Genomic DNA, 21,532 nt, shown 5'->3' with positions numbered 1-21,532 from the left:
GCTGGCCCATGTGGCAAGTTCGCCCTGCGCAGGAGTACTGCCCCACACAGGAGTGCTGGCCCATGCAGAAAGCTGACTCAGCAAGATGGCGCAACAAGAAGAGACACAGAGGAGAGACAATAAGAGACGCAGCACACCAGGGACTGAGGTGGTACAAGAGAATGATCACCTCTCTCCCACTCTGGAAGGTCCCAGGATCAGTTCTTAGAGCTGCCTAATGAGAATATAAGCAGACACAGAAAAACGCACAGTGAACGGACACAGCAGAAAATGGAGGGAGAGGGGAGAGATAAATAAATAAATTAAATAAATAAATAAATAAATAAATAGGGGAAGCAGATTGGGCTCAATTGCCTGAGCTCCCGTCTACCATGTGGGAGGCCCTGAGTTCACATCCCAGGGCCTCCTTGTGAAGGGAAGCTGGCCCATGCCCATGGACAGCTGACGGCCCACACCCACAGAGAGCTGGCACAGCAAGATGATGCAACAAAGGAGACAAGCAGACACAGAAGAACGCGCAGCGAATGAACACAGAGCAGACAGCAAGCAAGCAGCAGGGGGTGGGGAAATAACTAAAAAATAATAAAATAAATATTTAAAAATAATAATAAATGGTCAGGAAGCAGATGTGGCTCAAGTGATTGAGCTCCTGCCTACCACATGGGAGGTTGTTGTTTGGCTCTCACTAAAAAAAAACCAGTAAGCTGGTGCAACAGGCAGGTGCGGCAAACTTACACAACAAAATGACACAACAAAAGACACAAGAAGGAAAACATAATGAGAGATTCAACAAAGCAGGGAACGGAGGAGGCTCAAGTGATTAGGCATCTCCCTCCCACATCAGAGAAGAAAAGAAACAGGGAAGACGAACAGACAGTTAAGTGCAAACAACGAGGGGTAGGGAGAAATAAATAAAATAAAAATAAATAAATTGTCATGCTTGCTTCAGACGTCTTCTGCTGTGTAAACATATTTAAAAGGCATGGAGGGAAGCGGATGTGGCTCAGGCAACTGGGCTCCCACCTACCACTTAGGAGGTCGCTGGTTCAGACCATGTTGCCTCCTAAAGAAGACAGCAAGCTGGCACGACGGGTAGGTGCAGGAAGCTGACCCAACAAGAAACACAAGAATCAAAAAATGTAATGAGAGACACAACGAAGCAGGGAGCAGAGGTTCCGAGTGCCTCCTAAAGAAAACAGCAAGCTGACACAATGGACAGGCGGAGTGAGCAGACGCAACAAGATGACACAACAAGAGACACGGGGAGGTAAAACAACGAGACACAATAAAGCAAGGAGTGGAGGTGGCTCAAGCGATTACCACATCGGAGGTCCTGGGTTTGGCACCCAGTGCCTCCAAAAAAAACCAAGGAAGACAAGCAGACACAGCAAGTGAAAAACAACAAAGGCAGTAGGAAGAAATAAATAAATCTTGAAAAAAATGACATGGAGCTTTTTCTTTTAGGAGGTATCTGGGATTGAACCCAGGACCTTGTACATGGGAAGCAGGCACCCAACCACTTGAGCCACATCTACTCCCCTAACTCAATTTTTGTTTGTTTGTTTGTTTAGGAGGTATCGGGGATTGAACCCAGGACCTTGTACATGGAAGGCAGGTGCTCAACTGCCAAGCTACTTCCATTCCCTGACATGGAGCTTTTAAGAGAATATCACCACGAATATTATACCTATCGGGTCGTCTTTATCTGAATGCAAAAAGACATCTATATATATGCCTCTGCTTTTCCTTTCAAAAATAATTTACTCATTATGTTGTAAATGTTACTACATTAAAAAAAAACTTAAAGGCTTATGGATACAATTTGGAAATAATAATATATATGTAGTGTGTTATATGTAACATAACACTATATATGTTTTGTTTATGTGTATATATGTAATTAGAATGAAAGTTTTATTAAATCACTACTCTTCATATATGCAGGGCAGTCCATTTCCTATTTTTTGTTATTTCATTTCTTGAAGAAAAACTACAGACATATATGTATTATGTATACCTATAGTACTATAAATATATAAAATCTTTTATGTATAGTATATAGTATGTTGCTATCATACATTAATATGATATATGCTCTCATAAATTAATATATCTTGTTGGAACAAAAAAGTTTCCCTAAACAATAATTGCCCTTCCATGTGCAATGTACTCTGTTACTTTTTATTCCCTTTTAATCTGTTTCATAAAGAAAAGCAAACACATGGGTGTGGATTATACCTGGGGAAAGCAGACTGCGGTGGGCGCGGTGCCTGCGTCGGCTTTTTACTCTGGGTGCGGCCCGGGCCTGGGAGCCTTCTGGGTGGAGCTGGGACAGGCTCCACCGGGTTGTAACAGACTCCCTCGGACAGCCGCGTGGGGAACAGACTTGGGGGCAAGCGGGGAAGGCAGGAGGTCGGTGAGGAGGTGACTGCGGTCGTCCAGGTGGCTGGACCAGGGCGGAGACACGGGAACTGGGGAGAAGTGGGATCCTGATGCGTTAATATTTCAAAGGCGGAGCAGACAGGGATGCACCGGACGATGGGGAGTGAGAGAAAAACCTGCCTCCCGGAAGACTTGAAGGTGTCGTTCTGTGCATCTAGAAGGGCCGGTTGCCCGTCCCCGGCTGGAACTTCCAGGACAATGCTGAACAACAGCGGTGACAGTGGGCATGCTTGTCTCGTTCCTGACCCTAGAGGGAACGCTTTCAGGCTTGTACCATTGAGTGTGATGTTGGCTGTGGGGTTTTCACACGTGCCCATCATCACGTTGAGGAAGTTTCCTTCTATTTCTAGTTTCTGAGGTGTTGGGTTTTTTTTTTCATTTTGTTTTTGTTTTTCAGTGTAAGTATTTAGAACTATAAATTTCCTTCTAAGCACTACCTTTGCTGGATCCCATAAGTTTTGATATGTTGTATTTTCATTTTAATTTGCCTCAAGATATTTCCTTATTTCTGTTGTGATTTCTTCTTTGACCCGTTGGTTGTTTGAGTGCATTGTTAATTTTCACGTACTTTTGTATTTTCCAGTTCTCCCTCTGTTATTGATTTCTAGCTTTCTATTGTGGTCAGAGAAGATACATTGTTTGAGACTTGTTTTATAACCTAACATATGGTCTATCCTAAAGAATAACCCAGGCACACTAAAGAAGAAATGTGTATTCTGCTGTTGAGTGAAGATGTATGTTTGTATGGTCTAGTTGGTTTAGGGTATCATTCAAGTTTTCCATTTCCATATTGATCTTATGTCTAGATGTTCTGTCCATTTTTGAAAGTGATATATTGAAGTCTCCTACTATAATGTAGAACCATCTATTTCTCCCTTCAAATTTGTCAATATTTGCTTCATATACTTTGGAGCTCTGCCATTAGGTGCATATATATTTATAATTGTTATGTCATCTTGTTGAATTGACCCCTTTAGCAGTATATACTAACCTCTGTCCTCATAAGTTTTTTGACTTGAAGTCTATTTTTTTATGAGATTTTATTGAAGTATATCATTCTAACATGAACATACATAAACCATCAGTGTACAGTAAAAGTCGTGAATTTACAAAACAAATATGCATATCATCATACAGTGCTCCCATTCTTCACTCCACTACCAACACCTTGGATTGTTGTGAAACGTTTGTTACAAACTATGAAAGAGCATTGTCAAAATATTACTACTAACTATAGCCTGTACCTTACATTTGGTGTAATTCCCCAAAACCACCCAATTATTAACACCTATATTAATATATTTGTTACAGTTCATGAGAGAATGCACTCATATTTGTTCTGTTAACCATAGTCCATCTCCCACCACAGGATTCCCTGTGTTATGCAGCTCCGTGCTTTGTACAATCCAGGCTTTTTTTCTTTTTTTTTTCCAATGCAGACTTCAAGCCTTTTTTTATCTGCAACCAGTATAGCTACTCCAGCTCTCTTTTGGTCACTACTTGCATGTTATATGTTTTACCATCTTTTCACTTTCAACCTACTTGTGTCTTTGAATTTAACAGAAGTCTTTTGTAAACAGCATGGGTCATGCTTTTTTTTCTTTTAATTCTGCCATTCTCTACCTTTTTACTGGAGATTTTAATCCATTTATATTTCAGGTATAACGATAATGCAGGACTTTCTTCTGCTGTTTTGCTATTTGGTCTTTGTAAGCCTTATACCTTTTTTATCCCTCAAAAAATACACCTACTTATATATTTATTTTTTTTGTATTGTATCATTTTGAGTCCCTTCTCATTTCTTTCTGTATATATATTTTTAGGCATTTCTTTGTGGTTACCATGGGGCTTAAATTTCACATCCTAATTCTATAATAATCAAGTTTGATTTGATAGCACCTTAACTTCAATGGCATACACAAACACTTCCTATACCCCTCTGTGTTCCCCCTTTTTATTGTACTTGTTATAAATTATATCTTTATACATTGTCCAAAATCATGGGTTTATCGTAACTTTTTATGTATTTGCATTTTCAAACCTGTAAGAAGTAAAAAGTGGAGTACATATCAAAAAATCGAATACAATAATACGGGCATTTATAATTGCCTGTATGGTTACCTTTACCTGAGGTCCTTACGTCCTCTGCTGCTTCAGTCCACTGTCCAGTGTCCTTTCCTCTCGGTCTGAAGACCTGCCTTGAACACTGCTTGTAGGGCAGGTCTAGTGGGGATGAACTTCCTCAGCTTTTGGTTATCTGGGAGTGTCTATTTCTCGTTCATTTTTGAAAGAAAGATTCACCAGATATAAAAATTTTTGTGGGGCTATTGTTTTCTTCCAGCGCTTCAAATATTTCTTCCCACTGCCTTCTTGCCTTCAGGTGTCTGATGAGAAACAGCAAGCTAATATATCCGCACAGTCCTTCTCTAATGGTTCATCTTGAGCAGTTTCCGATCCCTCAATTCAAGGAAGAACAAGCCCATGCAGACTTGCTGGAGATATTGAGGGTCTGGATTTTCATACTTCTCGTGCTTTCTGCCATGTCTACCGTGTTTTGATAGCATGTTTACATAGTGTCCATCTCAATAGTAATGATACCTTTAATATCTTATACCTCAATTTTTTGAGATTCTTACAGCCTCCAGATTGTCAGAACTCTGCTTCTACCCTTTAGTCATTTTTTCTTTTGGATGTCTCCCTCTTCTTCTAACTCTTAAAATTGGACTAAAACATATATACAGTGAAGTATGTAAACTAGGGAAACGGACTTGGCCCAGTGGTTAGGGCGTCCGTCTACCACATGGGAGGTCCGCGGTTCAAACCCCGGGCCTCCTTGACCCGTGTGGAGCTGGCCCATGCGCAGCGCTGATGCGCGCAAGGAGTGCCGTGCCACCCAGGGGTGTCCCCCGCGTAGGGGAGCCCCACGCGCAAGGAGTGCGCCCGTAAGGAGAGCCGCCCAGCGTGAAAGAAAGTGCAGCCTGCCCAGGAATGGCGCTGCCCACACTTCCCGTGCCGCTGCTGACAACAGAAGCGGACAAAGAAACAAGACGCAGCAAATAGACACAGAGAACAGACAACCGGGAAGGGGGGGGGAATTAAATAAATAAATCTTAAAAAAAAAAAAAGTATGTAAACTACACAAGCATACAACTCAGTGAATTCTTACAAATGGCACATTCATGCACCCAGCACCCAGATCAAGGAGAGAACATTTCCAGGACCCTGGAAGGCTCCCACCTGCCTCTTCCGAGTCAGACCCCCTTCCCCGGATGTAATCACTATTCTGAGAACCATCGCTGTAGATTAGGACTGCCGGTTCCTGAACTTCGTATTGATAGACTCATACAGAATGTTCTCTTTGGGGTCTGGCTTCTTTCACTCAAAGTAATGTCTGTGAGATGCCACCATATTGTTGTCTGTGGCAGTACTTTGTTCTTTTTTATTGGCAGAAGGTATTCTATGGTCAAATCTAGCACACTTTGTTTACCCATCCACCCATTGATAGGCATGTGAATTGTCTTAAAGCTTTGCCTTGAACACTCTGGTACAAGCCATTTTATATTGGGAATAGCTAGGAGTGGAACTTCTGGGTCATAGAGCAGGAGGATGTTTACCCTTAGGAGAAACTAATAGCTATTTTATTTTATTTTATTTATTTTTTTAAAAGCCTGAGTACTTTTTTTTTTTTAGTTTTTTTACTCCCCTTCCTTCCCCCCCTCAGTTGTCTGCTCTCTCTGTCCATTCGCGGTGTGTTCTTCTGTGACCACATCTATCCTTATCAGTGGCACCAGGGAATCTGTGTTTCTTTTTGTTGCGTCATCTTGTTGTGTCAGCTCTCCGTGTGTGCGGCACCATTCCTGGGCAGGCTGCACTTTCTTTCGCACTAGGCGTCTGTCCTTACGGGCCACACTCCTTGTGCGTGGGGCTCCCCTACACGGGGGACACCCCTCGTGGGTTGCACCCCTTGCGGGGCGCACTCCTTGCGTGTGGGGCTCCCTACGCAGCACGGCACTCCTTGCGCGCATCAGCACTGCGCATGGGCCAGCTCCACACGGGTGACCTGAGGTTGAACGGTGGACCTCCCATGTGATATGCAGACGCCCTATCCACTGGGCCAAGTCCGCTTCCCCTGCAAACACTCTTATAAGATAGGATAGCCCAAGAACTCAGAGCTGGTCTCCCAGGAGCTGGCCCTGGGCCATGAAGATCATCTTTCCTTGGAATGTGAGAAATTAGAGCACCCTAGGCCTGCCAAAGTAACCCTTTCCTGTCCACGCTCCTTGTAGGTGGGTGTTATGGTTTATTAGGACTGCCATGACAAATGCCACACAGTGGGTTGTCTTAAATACAGGCATTTATTGGTTCACAGTTTTGAGGCTAGAAGAAGTCCAAAATCAAGATATGGGCCAGGCTTGCTTTCTCCTGGAAATTCATAGCTGGCTGCCGGCAAGCCTTGGCTGGTGAGTCTGCCTCCCATCACGTGGCAGTGTCCTCTCCTTTCCGGCTTCTGTGTGACTTCCAGGTTCTCTCTCTCTCTCTTTTTCTTTTAGATACTGGGGCCAGGGATTGAACTGGGACTTTGTATGCGGGAAGCTGGTGCTCAACCACTGAGCCACATTGGCTCCCCGAGTTGTTTTTTTTTTTTATTTGCCTGCTTGCTGTTTGTTGTTTTGTTTTTAGGAGGCACTGGGGACTGAGCCGGGACCTCCATGTGGGAAGGCGGCGCTCAACGGCTTGAGCCACATCCGCTCCCCGGGGTTCTCTTTACACGGCCTTGCAATGTGGGTCAAGACTCACCCTGTGTATTAGTCAGCCAAAGGGGTGCTGATGCAAAATACCAGAAGTCTGCTGGCTTTTTTAAGGGTATTTATTTGGGGTAGGAGCTTACAGATACTAGGCCATAAAGTTTAGGTTACTTCTCTCACCAAAGTCTATTTCCACATGTTAGCGCAAGAAGGCTGGTAACATCTGCCAGGGTTTAGGCTTCCTGGGTTCCTCTCTTCCTTGCTTCTCTCTGGGCTCAGTTCCTCTGTTTTCTCCACAAGGTCAGTGTAGACCATCAGGTGAACGGCTCTGTCTCTCTCCCTGGGGTTTCTGCCGTGTCTAAGGAGCCACCTCTGTTCCTCTGTGTTCTTCTCCTGGCTCAGGTCCTTTTTTCCCGGGGCTTGCTTCTCTTTCCTCTGTGTGCTGACTTCCGGGGGCTCCAAATCAAACCTCCAACATCAAAATCTTCTAGCATCAAAAAGCTTCAGTTCTGTCTTTTTGTCTGTGAGTCCCCACCCACCAAGGGGTGGGTTCTCAACACCCTAATGATGTGGCCCAAAGCCCTAATCATAACTCAATCATGCCCAGGTACAGACCAGATTACAAACATAATCCAGTATCTGTTTTTGAAATTCATAGCCATATCAAACTGCTATACCCAGCTTCATTTGGACACATCTTAAATAAAAATATCATCTTAAAAAAATACAAACACAAAAGGAAAAAAAAAATGTTAACAAAAATGTCCTGTTGGCAGTGCATGCACACCCACAGGGACGTGGGTTAAGATTAGGAGTGTGTGTTTGTTAGGGTACATGTTTCAACCTGCCACAAAAGGTGTTGTCATTTCCCCCATTTTGAAGATGAGGAAACTAAGGCACAGAAAGACCAAGTCCTTGGCCTGGGGCCACAGCCAGGAGGATTTTGAGCCTCCCAGCCCTCCTTGTACCAAGACAGTGCTCCAGAGGCGGGGTTCAGGTAGGGGAGTCCAGGAGACTGGGGGAGCTTGGTGGGGGTACCCCCCCCAGCCCGGGAGTGAGCCAGGTGCCGAGAGGGTAAAAGGCATTCCAAGCAGAGGGCGCAGCATGTGCAAAGGCCCAGAGATGAGAGTGGGAACGGTGTGTGTAAAAAATGGGAAAATGTCCAGTTAGGCTCAGAGTATGTAGGCAGCATAGTGGGGCAGTTGTGAGAAGGTGAAGGGGTCCAGGGAGGGACACCGAGGCCTCCAGCCACTGGACACAACCAAGCCAGTACCCCCTGAGCTCTCAGAAGAGCACAGCAAGCAGTTCCCAGGTGGGCAGGTACAGGAATTACATCCTTCCGTCAAGGGCACAGCCGCTGCAGCCCAGCCAAGAGGCAGGGGCAGGAAGACACAGACCAGCCTCTACCCCTCCTCTCCTGCCAGTGCTGCCAGAAGCCTAGGCCAGCCAGAACACAGAGGACAGGGTCCTCGTGAGGCCGTCCTGGTGCTCAGCCTCCTGGGTGCAGACAGGGCACAGGGTGGAGGGCAGCGCTCCCTGTTAGGAGGGGCAAGGGTAAGGGTCTCTGTGGGCCCCCGGGCACAGGGCCTCGGAAGGGGGAGCAGCCCGCGGGGCCTGGGCTAGTCCAGAGTTGCCGCCTGCAGCCGCTGACTTCTCCGAGCGCCCGGGGATGATGATGGTCTCTCTCTGGGCTCGCAGCACCTCTGCCTGGGGCGGTGCACGGGGTTCCGAGCTCTGCAGCAGCTCCGTGGGGGCTGGGGGTCCAGGACCGGTGCTGCTGCAGTCGCCGCCTCTCCTTCTGACCCCCAGCACCGCCCCCGAAACAGCCAGAAACAGCTCAGCCTGCGTCCTTGGCCGTCTCCATTCCTTTTTTTTCTCGCATCCATTCCTCTTTTTTTTGGTCATAGCTTTACTGAGATCTAATTCACATGCCATACAACTCATTTAAAGTGTGCAATCCAGTGGTTTTTAGTATATTCACAGGGTCATGCAGCCATCACCACAATTTCAGGACATTTTCTTCACCTCCAAATGAAACCCCGCAGTCCTTAGCCATCACCTCCCTGCCTCACCCCAACCCAGTCCTAAGCACCCACAGATCTGCCTCTTCTGGATATTTCTTATAAGTGGAGTCATATGCTCTGTAGCCTTTTGTGTCTGGCCTCCTTTATTCAGCATCTGGAGTCTGCACCACAATGCCATTCCTTCCTATGACCAAATGCTGTTCCATGGATGAAAATGCTACATTTTGCTGCTTTGTTCATCCCTTGATGGGCATTTGCATTGTTTCCACTTAGAGCTATTATGAATAATGCTGCAGTGAACATTTGTTTGCAAGTTTTTGTGTAAGCGTGTGTTTTCATTGCTCTTGGGAGCCTGCCTAGGAGTGGAGTTGCTGGTGCCGGGTGACCCTGTGTTCAGCCTCCCGAGGAGCTGCGGGCTGCCTTCCTAAGGGGCTGCAGCGCCGCCCTTCCCGCCGCCCTGTGTGAGGCTCCCATCTCGCCACCTCCTCCCCAGCACTTGTCATTCTCTGACTCTGGTTGTAGCCACCCAGAGGGTGCGACATGCCGTCTCAGTGGGGGTGGTTTGCGCTTCCCTGCATCCCTTCATCTTGTACAGGTCCCCGATGTGGCAGGTCTCCGTGTCTGCCCCCTTTGCCCCTCCTGTCTCTCCAGCCTTCTTCCTGGGGGGTGAGGCACATTCTTCTGACGAGCTGAGAACTCAGGCCCTCGGTGGGACCCTGACCTGGTGCGCGGGGTCTCCCACCACTCACGTGCGTGCCCGCGTCACAGCACACAGCCGGCCGACGTCCTTGGGCAGCGCAGTGGCCTTGCCCACCCACCAGATCGGCCCACATGACCACGCTGATGCTGGGCGGGGGCTGGGTGTGCGTGGGGAGCCAGCGCCCTCGGACGCGTGGCTGGGAGGGCCGGCGGGATGGGCCTGAGCCCGGCATCTCAACGGGCAAAACCCACGCCAGCTGCTGGGCCGGCCGGCTCCAGGTGCACAGTCGCTGCTTCTGCCCCTGCGTCCTTCCTCACGCCCTGTCCCCACCCCACCCCTGACTGCCCACAGTTCAGCAGCATCATCCCCACCTGTGAGTCCCAGGATTTGGGGACACATGGACTTCCCTTGGCAGCTGTCTCCCACGTTCCTTCCCTTAGCCCCTCACTCTGAAAGGAGATGGCTTTTGATCTGTCCTGCTTTTATGACATCTGTCGACCCCTTCACCTTCACCACACATACCTGCGACTGTTGTATGAGCAAGAAAGAAACTCTGCTCCATTGGCACCGTCATACATTTCAGGTCTCCTGGGTACAGCATAGGGTCCCTAACTATAGCCCTCTGGCAGTAAGGGGCTCACCCAGCAGGCTGAGTGCTCAAACCCTGCACATCACCAGGAAGGTGCTCCGCTAGGAGCGAGGCTAATGCCACGCCATCAGGAGGCCACCTAGGACCCAGCAGTGGCTCTGGGGTCAGCCAGGTCAGAGGTCAAGCCCTGTTCTCCCTTCTCCTGCGGTGGCCTCAGGCAGTTGGCTTCACCTCTCTGAGTCACTTTTCCTCTCTGAAGTCAGGGTTTGTCTTGGTTTGGTTTGGTTTTTTGAGGTACCAGGACTAGGCATTGAACCCGGGACCTCATCTGCGGGAGGGAGGCTGCCACTCAGCCACTGAGCCGCATCAGCTCCCCTGGGTTGGCGCCCTCGTCTGTTTGCTCATTTGTTTTTGCTCGTTGTTGGTTTGTTGTCTTTAGGAGGCATCGAACCCCGGACTGCCCGTGTGGGAGGCGGGCTCTCAATTGCTTGAACCACATCCTCTCGCATCTGAAGTCAGGTTTTCTGCCTCCAGGTGTCACGCAGATTGAAAGTGGCAGCCACTGGGGGTTTGAAATAAGCGGATCAGAGCAGAAAGGCTCCTGCCAGGGCCTGTTCAGCTCCCCAGGGCAGAGCCCTTCTCATCCCCAGGGTCCCCACTCAGCATGCGGGGTGGGGGCTCCCCGGGATCCCAGGGCTGGGAGAGTTGACTTTCCTCTGGGCAGGAGCGTGGGGTGGAGATTCCACTCCCCCTCCGGAAGACGTCCCCCACGCCGTCCCTGAGCAAACCCATGTAACCACACTGCCACACGGACCCCTGCAATGCTGCTGCCAGAACTGAGCCCAAACCCCCAGGACCCGCTGCCCTCCCTCTATGGGCCCCGTGGGCCGAGGGGTGACAGCCCCAAACGTCAGCTGTGTCCCAGGGACTCCGGGCCCTGGTGGTTTCTGTTCTTGGCTTGAGGTCCCCAAGGGTCCACCCTCTCACCTGCCGTCCCAGTGACTCCCCCTGCTGGCGATCACTGCCTGCCAGCTTGCGAGCGCCCATCGCCCTGGTCTTTACCCGTGGTCACCAGGTGTCTGTGGGGCTGGCTGCCCTCCGCCTGGGTAGCCCGTGCTTCCCGGGGAGCAGAACCTTTATTCCCTTCCCAGGGCTCCCGGCTCGTCCAACAGGTCTCCCTTGCACTGGCACATGTAGGACATTTGCCTCTCAGGCGTTGTCCCCCCCCACACTGCTGCCAGGCCGCCCCCAGGCCCCGGGCTCTCCTTGGCGGGATGGGGTCGTCCGCCCTGAGTGGGGGAAGCAGAAGGACAGTGGCTGCAGGGAAGGAGGCGCGAGCGCCCGGTGGGGCCCCGGGGAGAGGCGGGGGTCGCGGGAGGACCCCACCTGACATGACTTGCCGGGACTCCTAGACTCCTAGCTGGTGCTGGGGCAGGCCCTGGCCCCCGGCCTGCGTGCATCTGCCCCGGGGAGTGCCCGTCTCCCCACGCAGAGCTCCCGCCCGCGCTCCGCTCGGCGGGGGAAGCCAGCTCTGCATGCCAGTCGCTGCCGGCCGGGTGTGGCCCACGCCTGGCCCCCTCCTTAGCACCTCTACTCATTTCTCCTGGCAAAGTTATCTTTCATTACTGCAAATCCAGGTCCTTACCTTCATCGCCAGAGAGAGATGGCAAAGAGAAGGCATGACTGCCAGCCATACTCGGGCCGGTGTGTGGATTTTTTTTTCTTTAAATTTTTTTTTTAAGATTTATTTATTTATTTATTTCTCTTCCCCACCCCCCCAGCCAGTTGTCTGTTCTCTGTGTCCATTTGCTGCATGTTCTTGTCCGTTTCTGTTGTTGTCATCGGCATGGGAATCTGTGGTTCTTTTTGTTGCATCGTCTTGTTGTGTCAACTCTCTGTATGTACAGCATCATTCTTAGGCAGGCTGCACTTTCTTTCGCACTGGGCGGCTCCGCTTACAGGGCACACTCCTTGCACGTGGGGCTCCCCTATGCGGAGATACCCCTGCGTGGCAGGGCACTCCTTGTGCGCATCAGCACTGTGCATGGGCCAGCTGCACACGGGTCAAGGAGTCCCAGGGTTTGAGCCGCGGACCTCCCATGTGGTAGGCGGACGCCCTAACCACTGGGCCAAGTCCGCTTCCCTCTTTAAAATTTTTATTTTCAGATACTTTCAGACTTATAGGACAGTTGTAAAAGTAATACAAACCCCATACAATGGATGCTCAACCCAGATCCACCAACTTTTAGCATTTTGCCACATTTGCCTTATCTATGTGTCTGTGTCAATTAACGTATTTTCTAAACATTTGAGAGTAGGTTACATCTTACTCCCTGGACACATAATACTTCCATGTACATTTCCTAAGGACAGGGATATTCACCTCTGTAATCAGCTTTCAGTCACTGGATTCATCAAAATCGTTTTTAAGGAAGGAATGTGCTGTTGCTGTGTCTTCCAGCCACCCTTGCCAGGTCACAGTCATGCCTCCCTCCCCCCAATTCGAGTGAGGACCTGACTTTCTCAGTCCTGGATTCTGAGTCCTCTTTGCCGTCTAACAGACCCTGAGAACATTTGGGTAAAGAGTTCAGGGTCCCGCCACGGACCTGCTCCCGCCATCCCTAAGCCACCGATCCTCTTGGGAGGCCAGGAGAGTCCCAGTCGTGGCCCGTCCCTTTGCTGAGTGGCACAGGTCTGGGGAAGGACCAATTTCCCAACAGGAAGGAGGCGAATAGGCTTCTGGCAGAAAAGCATGATGACAATAGTCATGAAGTCTCTTTTTTAGGTACCGGGGTCGGGGATTGCACCCTGGTCCTCTTATGTGGGAAGCCGGTGCCTAACCACTGAGCCACATCGGTTCCCCTAGTCATGATGTCTTGAAATTAGAAGTGTCAGGCCAAGTGGAAAGAGAAAGCAGACTCCTCCAGAAGCTCACTGAAGTTAATGAAAGCTTTTAATTGAAATTTACTGTACCTAAATATATGCTACAAATCCTAACCGCATAGCTCGATGCAGCCTCACAAAATGAACAAACCCATGCAGGCAGCACCCAGGCTGGGAAACAACATGACCAATGACCACCACCCCCCAACCCCCGACCTTCTTTCAGCACATTCAAATCCTCTTCCAAGGTTAAGAATCATCCTGACTTCTAACGCTGTGGATTAACTTTTCCTGTGTGCGGACTTTACATAAATGGAGTCACACAGCAGGCACTCTTTTTTTACGTCTGGCTTCCTTCACTCAACATTATGTTGGTGGGATTAATTCAAGTTGTGTGTACTGTCATTCATTTGTTCTCCTTGCTCTAGAGGGTTCCGTTGCCTGCATCTTTTTTTTTTTTATAAGATTTATTTTTATTTATTTCTCTCCCCTTTCCCCCTGTTGTCTGCTCTATGTCCATTTGCTGTGTGTTCTTCTGTGTCCGCTTGCATTGTCAGGCGCCACTGGGAATCTGCATCTCTTTTTGTTGTATCATCTTGCTACATCAGCTGTTTGTGTGTGTGATGTCATTCCTGAGCAGGCTGCACTTTTTTTCACACGGGGTGGCTCTCCTTGCGGGGTGCACTCCTTGCACATGGGCTCCCCTATGCGAGGGCACCCCTGCATGGCACAGCACTCCTTGTGCATGGCAGTACTACGCGTGGCCAGCTCACCACATGGGTCAGGAGGCTCTGGACCCTCCATACGCAAAGCGGATGCTCTATCAGTTGAGCCACGTCCACTTCCCCGTTGCCTACATCTTTGCCCATTCTGCAATGGTGGCCACTGGGTTGGTTCCAGTCTTTAATGCATTGTACTGCTGTGAAGTTCTGGTACGCATCTTTAGAACATATGTACACATACATCTCTGCTGGGTGTACACCCAGGAGTGGAATTGCTGGGCCATAGGGTTGTTTGAATGTTGAGTTTTAGTAGTTTTCCAAGCATGTTTTCCAAGCATGCTTGCACTAGTACTTAGGATGTCTGAGTTCTTCGTTTTGGCCAGTTTGGTGGGTATGCAGTGCTTTCTCTTGTGGTTTTAATTCTTGTTTTCCTGATGTGTACTGGAGCTCAGCAGCTATATTTTGGCCATTTAGATAGCCTCTTTTGTGATTTGAGCCCTTCCCTATTGGGTGGACTACCTTTCTCTTACTGATTTTCAGGAAATCTCTGCATATCCTGAATCCAATTTTCAGATATGCGTATTGCAAATGTCTTCCCCAGTCTGTGACTTGCCTCTTTACTCTCTTAATGGTGTCTTTTGAGGTTTGGAAGCTCTTCATTTTAATGTATTCCAATGCATCTCTTTCTTCATGATCAGCACATTTAATGTTCTATTGAACAAATAGTAACAAATATTGCCCAACCCACAGTTATGAAGGGCATTTCCTGTGTTTTTTCTATTTTAGAAAAGCCTTTCACGTTTTGATCTACCATCCCTATGGAATTGTTTTTTGTTTTGTTTAAGATTTAAAAAAAAAATTTTTTTCTCTCCGCTTCTCCCCCCCCCACAGTTGTCTGCTCTCTGTGTCCATTCGCTGTGTGTTCTTCTGTAACCACTTCTATCCTTAGCAGCAGCACCAGGAATCTGTGTTTCCCCTTCCCAAGTCAGACTTTCTTGTGAACATTGACACAGATATCTTCAACAAAATATTAGCAAATCAAATCCAACAATCTATAAAAAGGAGCATACATCACAACAAATAGGAAAGCCAAGTGTAGTTTAAAATTGTAAAAAATCATCCATGTAATTCACCATACTTACAGGGTAAAAAAGAAGAAAAATATAATCATTTAGATAGGCACAGAAAAAAATAGTTGATAAAAATAGCCATTCATGATAAAACTCTCAGCAAACTAGGCATAGAAGAGATTTCTTTACTCTGACAAAAGGCAGGGAAGCGGTTGTGGCTCCACTGATAGAGCGTCCGCCTACCATATGGAGGGTCCAGGGTTCAATACCCAGGACCTCCTAACTCATGTGGTGAGCTGGCCCATGTGCAAGGAGTGCCGTGCCACAAAGGGGTGTCCCCGTGTAGGGGAACCCCCTGTGCAAGGAATGCGCCCCACAAGGAGAGCCACCCCACGTGAAAAAAGTGCAGCCCATCCAGGAGTGGCACCGCACACACGGAGAGCTGATGCAGCAAGATGATGCAACAAAAAAAGTGACAAGTTTCCCTGTTTCCACATGACAAGAATGCAAACAGACACAGAAGAACACACAGCAAATGGATACAAAGAGCAGACAGGAGGCGGGGGGAAGGGAGTGGAGGGAAGGGGAGAGAAATAAATAAATCTTAAAAAAAAAAAAGTCTACAGCAAACATTTCTTGCCTGACATCAGAGGAGACAGAATAAATTTAGGGCAAAAGAATTGGAAACAAGAAAACAAATGGTGCTTATTTGCAGATGATTGCATATGTCTAATTAAAATAATTTGCACACAAAATATAAGAACTAATAAGAATAAGAATTAATTTAACAAGGTCACTAGGCAATATACAGAAATCAGTTTACTCCTCTAGTCAGTACCAGGAACAAATAGAAAAAGAACTTTTAAAATGATGCCAATCAAAATAGCATAAAAAACATCTAATACATAGAAATAAATTTGACTAAATATGTGCAAGACTGAAAACTCAAAAAACCTTATTGAGATGAAATTTTAAAGACCTAAATGAGAAGAGATACCATGTTCATGGATTGGAAGATTTGATATTGTAAAGATGTCAAGTCTTCTCAGACTTATTTATAGGTTCAAGGCAGTCTCAATTATAATCCCAGAACCTGGGTGATGTGTGTGTGTGTGTGTGTGTGTGTGTGTAAACTGATGATTCTAAAATTAACCCAGAGTGAGTCTGACTTGTCACCAGGCTAAGGTCAGAGCAGTCTATCTGCCTGCTCTTTAATGGTGACCATGATGCCTTCTTATTAAAAAATAAAAAATAAAAAATAATGTATTTTTCATATTTTAACTTTTTATTAGGGTATTCAAACATACACAAAGACAGAGGGACAAGCACAATGAACTGCCATGTACTCATCATCCACCTTCAGCAGTTACCAATTCATGGCTGATATTTAATAGACACTCCTACCCACTCCTTCCTGGATTATTTTAAAGCAAATGTGATGCCTTCTTCTAGAAAGAAGGATGGATCCTGCCCAGGACCTTGGCACTGAGCTGACTTGTTGTGAAACCAGCCCCAGGATTTTTACCTTGACCCGAGTCCACCCTGGCAGCCAGCGGGGCCCCTCCCTCCTGAGGCTGGGATGACTTCGCACCCCTCTTCCATCTCACAGAAGCTAGTCCTGGCCTGCCCTGGAATGTGGACTTGTGAGTCCCATCTTCCCAAAGTTAACTGACCTCCCCTGCAAGTCTTCCGTCTTAGGGTCCTGCGGAGGCTTAAGTACCTGCCCCAAAGGTGTAGGGTCAAAGAGACCAACCCCCATCTCTATCACAAGGTGTCTGCGGAGTCATTTAAAAAGAAATTGCAGACAATAAAGTAGTCTGTATGAAAACAGCAGAGACTGGGGGCAAGGTGAGGGGGAGCGCATTCCAAAGATCAGCCTGGAGAGGTGTGCAGGGGCCTTAAAAATCACACTAAGGATTTTGACCTTCATCTGGAGGCTGCTGTGAGCCATGGCAGGTTCTGAGCAGGGGAAGGTCAGGGTCAGATTTGCACTTTTGAAAGATCCCTCTGGCTGCTGTGCAGGGGCTGGATCAGAGCAGGCAAGACAGGCAGGGAGACCAGGGAGGCAGCTGGGGCAGGAGCCCAGAGCAGGAGGAGGCTGAACCCAGGCAGGGGCTGTGGGGAGGGAGAGGAGGGAGCAGCTGGCCCAGGAGACACTTCCTGGCAGTTCCTCCCCCTGTTGGCAGTTCCTCCCCCTGTTGGGTTTTGGCATTGGCTGGGTGGGGCCTGCTCCACAACCTCAAGTGCAGCTGCTGGTTGACTTGCTGACTCCCTTTCTCACTATTAGCAGTTAATCCACCTATCGAACTATAGGTTTGATAAAGCTGGGTGGAGACTCTAAACTTGTCTGTGTGTTTGAGATATTTTATCATTTTAAAAAATTGATAGAAGTTGTGAAAGGAAAAGTCAGGAAAAGTTCCCAGAATGTGGAGAAAAGAGAAGGAACATTAGGAAGTGGATGTGGCTCAGGCAACCGGGCTCTCGCCTACCACATAAGAAATCGCTGGTTCGGATCCCAGTGCCTCCTAAAGAAAAAAGTGAGCTGGCATGATGGGCAGGTGCAGCAAGTTGACACAACAAGATGATGCAACAAGAGATGTGTGGAGGAAAAACAATGAGAGACACAACAAAGCAGGGAGCAGAGGTGGCTCAAGCGATTAGACACTCCCCTCCCACATCAGAGGTCCTGGGTTCAGCTCCTAGTGCCTCCTAAAGAAACAAGGAAGATGAACAGACTCAGCAAGTGAAAAACAACGAGGGGATGGAGAGAAATAAATAAATTAAATAAATCTTAAAAAAAGAGAGAGAGAGAAAAGGAAAGTCCAAGAGATGTCTCTAGAATCAGTGTGGGGTAGCCAGCTGCTAATTGGGAAATGTTCCAGAGCATAGTGTAAAGAGAAAACAGAAAGAAAGAAATGCATAAGACAAGAAAAATCCCAGGGCTAAAAATGGAAACAGGAATCAGCTAGAAGAATGTCCATCCTGATGCAATGTCAGTGCCACATAGATGAGGAAAAGCCCCTCTCCCCATTACAGGTAATGGAACCAAGCTCCAAACTGCTGAGAGAATGTGATTTTTAACCAGTAGTTCTGGACCTAGAAATTATCCTCCAGTCTAGTGTGAAGGTGGGAAAAAGGGCGCTTCAAACATGCAAGGATTCAAAATACCCACCAAGCACCCTTTCTGAAAAAGGTCTTAGGGATATACTTCAGCAAGACTAGAATGGAACTCAACAAAGAGGAGGACACAGATTTCCAGAAAGAAGAGTAACAGTGTGAAGGAGGGCAGCATGAAAACATCCCAGGAGGACAGTCTACAGCAGTCCAGAGACCAGTGTCCACAACTGATAGTTTAATAAACAGAATAGGAGCAAGACACTGGATGATTTTGGTGACACAATGGAGTGAGGCATTTATGGGGCATATCCCGCAGTTTGAGAACCACTGCTCTCTGGAAAAGTAAAAGCTTCATACAATAAAAACCAATGTTTAAAATATGAGGAAACTTAAATATGGCATGATCTGAAGAAGCAACTAGTGAATATTTAGAGCCACCTTTAATATTTAAGGCTTCAAATGTCACTGGGTTGGTGAGATAAAAGCACATCTTTGGTATGGAGCCACAGTGGTCAAGCATTTACATAATCTTAATAATATACATGCTCTATATTTTCATTTTCAGACTCATCCTATGGACAAAACTTTGAAGACTTATAACCTCAGAACAATACCTTGATAATGTGAAAATAATAGTACAGTACATAGAATGTGGGAGATGAAGTGGAGGAGTGGGGGGGTATATGTGAACCTCATATTTTTTTAATGTAACATTAAAAAAATAAAGAAAATAAATTCTATGACAAAAAAAGTTGAGGCAATAGGCATATTATTTAGAATTACAAAGGTTATAATAACAATTTAAAAAATGAAATAAAACACTTGCAAAAATTAGAAAGAGAGAAGTGTGTGATAACTTCCATCTATTTCACAGTGGGGGTGGCAATGGAAAATCAAGTCACAAATATTTTTAAAAAGCCAATTTAGTAAATCGAGAAATAGAGGTCTCATCTTATTATTTGGCATCATAGCATTAAAGTAAAAGAAATCAATGCAGAAAAGGTCAAAAGTGATTAACCTTTGAGGAGCAGGACTAAAGCTGGAGGTAAGAAGGCAGATATCTGCTTCTCAGTTTACACACACACACCCCGCTTCTGTGTGGTATAGATAATTTCCCCTCTGTGCAAATGTTTTTCTTCTATAAGACAGTTTCTTTAAAGATCAGCTTGGCTGCTGTGGAGGATGGCTGGAAGGTGCAAAGTATATAAAGTGTCAGAATTTCTCTCTTAATGGGCTAGCTGGGGGCCCCCAGTCAGTTCGTGTACCCGAGGATGAATAGCAGTACTTGCGGGGAGTGCCTCAGAGTTCAGCATCAACTCCACTCCTCTTTCGCGTCTAAGGATACCAAGGCTGAGAATCCTTGTTCCCGCGAATGAGCCGTTAGGTAAGGAAGTTTTCCTGAAGCAGCCTGGCTCGACTCCTGAGCTCCTGCCCAGGTACGTGCGAAATTGTCGCCTCCACCCTCGCGGGAGGAAGGCAGGCGCCTTGCCGGCCAGGGTGGGTTGTGGAAGGAGCAGAGGCTGCAAGCTTTGCACCTTCCTTGAACTTGGCACCTTTCAGACCACCCCTCCTGGGCAAGCTTTCTCTTCCCTGGCTGCGCGCGGCCGTCCTCAGGGCGCTTGTAGGAGACGCGCTCGGAACCACCCCGTCGGGAAAGCACACCCACGCCGCCGCCGCCGCCCGCGATTCAGGCTGCCGCGTCGGGCTCGCACCCTCGCACCACCAAGGCGCCGGCGCGGGACCCGCAGGGGCTCCGAGCGAGCCTCACCCCTCTCTTCCCCCGCAGTGTACCACTGGGTGGAGATGCGGACCAAGATGCGCATCCTGGGCTTCCGGGGCGCAGCCGTCAAGCCGCTGAACGAGGAGGCGGCCGCCGAGCTGGGCGCCGAGCTGCTGGGCGAGGCCACCATCTTCGCCTTGGCCGGCGGCTGCCTGGTGTTCGAGTACTGGCGCCACCAGGCGAACCAGCGCCACAAGGACGGGGAGCAGCGCGCCGCCTGGGACGAGCTGCAGGACGAGGTGGGCCGCCTGGCGCTGGCGCTCGAGGCGCTGCAGGCGCAGGTGCAGGCGGCGCCTTCGCGGGGCGCCCTGGAGGAGCTGCGGGCGCAGCTGCAGGAGGTGCGCGCCCAGCTCTGCGCCCCGGACCCGCCGCCCGGGCCCGCCGAATAGAAGGCGGCTGGGTCCGGATCCGGAACATGACTGTTGCCCGGGCTGCGACGTCTTCGACATGGCCACCTCTCTGCGCTGCCCCAGCCTGGACCGGCTCAGCTGACACCACCCGGTCCCTTTGAGGGCAAAAGGGATCCTGGCTCGGTGTGGAGGAACTCGACTTTCAGTCACCTACCTACTAACCTGCCCGGTGGTACCTTCCACCAGGAGACCCCCCTCTGGGTGGGATGTTCCGACCGTGGCCCCCCTCCTGGCCAGCCCAGGGGCTCAGCACCCTGGAATGGGAAGGCAGTGGCCTCCGATGGACCCCACCCACCTGGGCCTTTTTTTTTTTTTTTTTTAATTCTCCTCACAATCTGTTTCCCCTGCTGTACATAGCTGCCACATCCTTTTTTGCCAAAACAAAATTGGATCCTGCAAATGGCCTTCCCCAGCCTTTCATTCTGTCCCACTCACACTGGCACCTGAGAGGTCCCGCCCCCTCGCTCTAATCTAACTCCAGAACACCCCCGTCCTCCTCTTCATTGGTACAGACCATTGTAATGCAAAGGGAGAAACTTCCCAAGGGGCTTTCCTACCTGGTCACCTGCCTCACCTCACTCTTGGGGTGGGGGAGTGGGGGGTCTTGGGCTGCTTGAGCTCCACCGAGTCACCCTGTGCCCCTTTAGTGGCGCTTTGCCGAAACCCTCGACTGGGCCCCTCCCCTCCTTAAATGGATTGTTCCCAAAGAAGCCTCAGCCTCTAGTCTATGGCACAATGCCCTGCAATCGCAGCGCAAGTCCCAACCACTCCTTCCTCGGCCAGTTCCAGCAGAATGCACTTTGGGGTGGAGAAACTGACCCCGACAAGCGCTAATCCAGCCTTCCCACCTGAGGCCCCTGGACCCAGCTCTGACCTGTCCTTTCCTGCCTTCCTCCCACACTGCTCCTCTGGCTCCATGTTTACTGTCACCTCCCTGTCCTCCGTGCAGACCCACTCCTGGGGTACTTCCTGCCTGGGACTCCTTCCTCCCACCCACCTGTCCCGTCTTCAGCAACCCCACTCTCCAGTGGGACTACCTGCACCCCAGGC

General features: G+C 48.7%; 1 protein-coding gene across 2 annotated transcripts in view; it reads left to right on the top strand.

The window, feature by feature from the left end:
• Window positions 1-20,882, top strand: part of OPA3 (outer mitochondrial membrane lipid metabolism regulator OPA3) — a 65,977-nt gene extending 45,095 nt beyond the window's left edge. Inside the window, exon 3 of one of the 2 annotated variants that reach the window (XR_009181624.2) lies at window positions 1,572-2,213. Coding sequence is in view for 1 of the 2 variants with exons in the window: in XM_058280443.2 (XP_058136426.1) it covers window positions 20,079-20,461 (383 nt within the window). In the remaining variant the exon portion in view is untranslated. Of the gene's footprint in view, window positions 1-1,571; window positions 2,214-20,078 lie in introns of those variants that run through there. The other variant, XM_058280443.2, reaches the window with a different exon arrangement.
• The last annotated feature ends 650 nt before the right edge of the window (window positions 20,883-21,532 follow it).

This window comes from Dasypus novemcinctus, chromosome 18 (genome assembly GCF_030445035.2).
Source record: "Dasypus novemcinctus isolate mDasNov1 chromosome 18, mDasNov1.1.hap2, whole genome shotgun sequence".
Classification (NCBI taxonomy): Eukaryota; Metazoa; Chordata; class Mammalia; order Cingulata; family Dasypodidae; genus Dasypus; species Dasypus novemcinctus.
The sequence above is the reverse complement of the archived record's forward strand: the minus strand, read 5'-3'. Positions and strand labels throughout refer to the sequence as shown.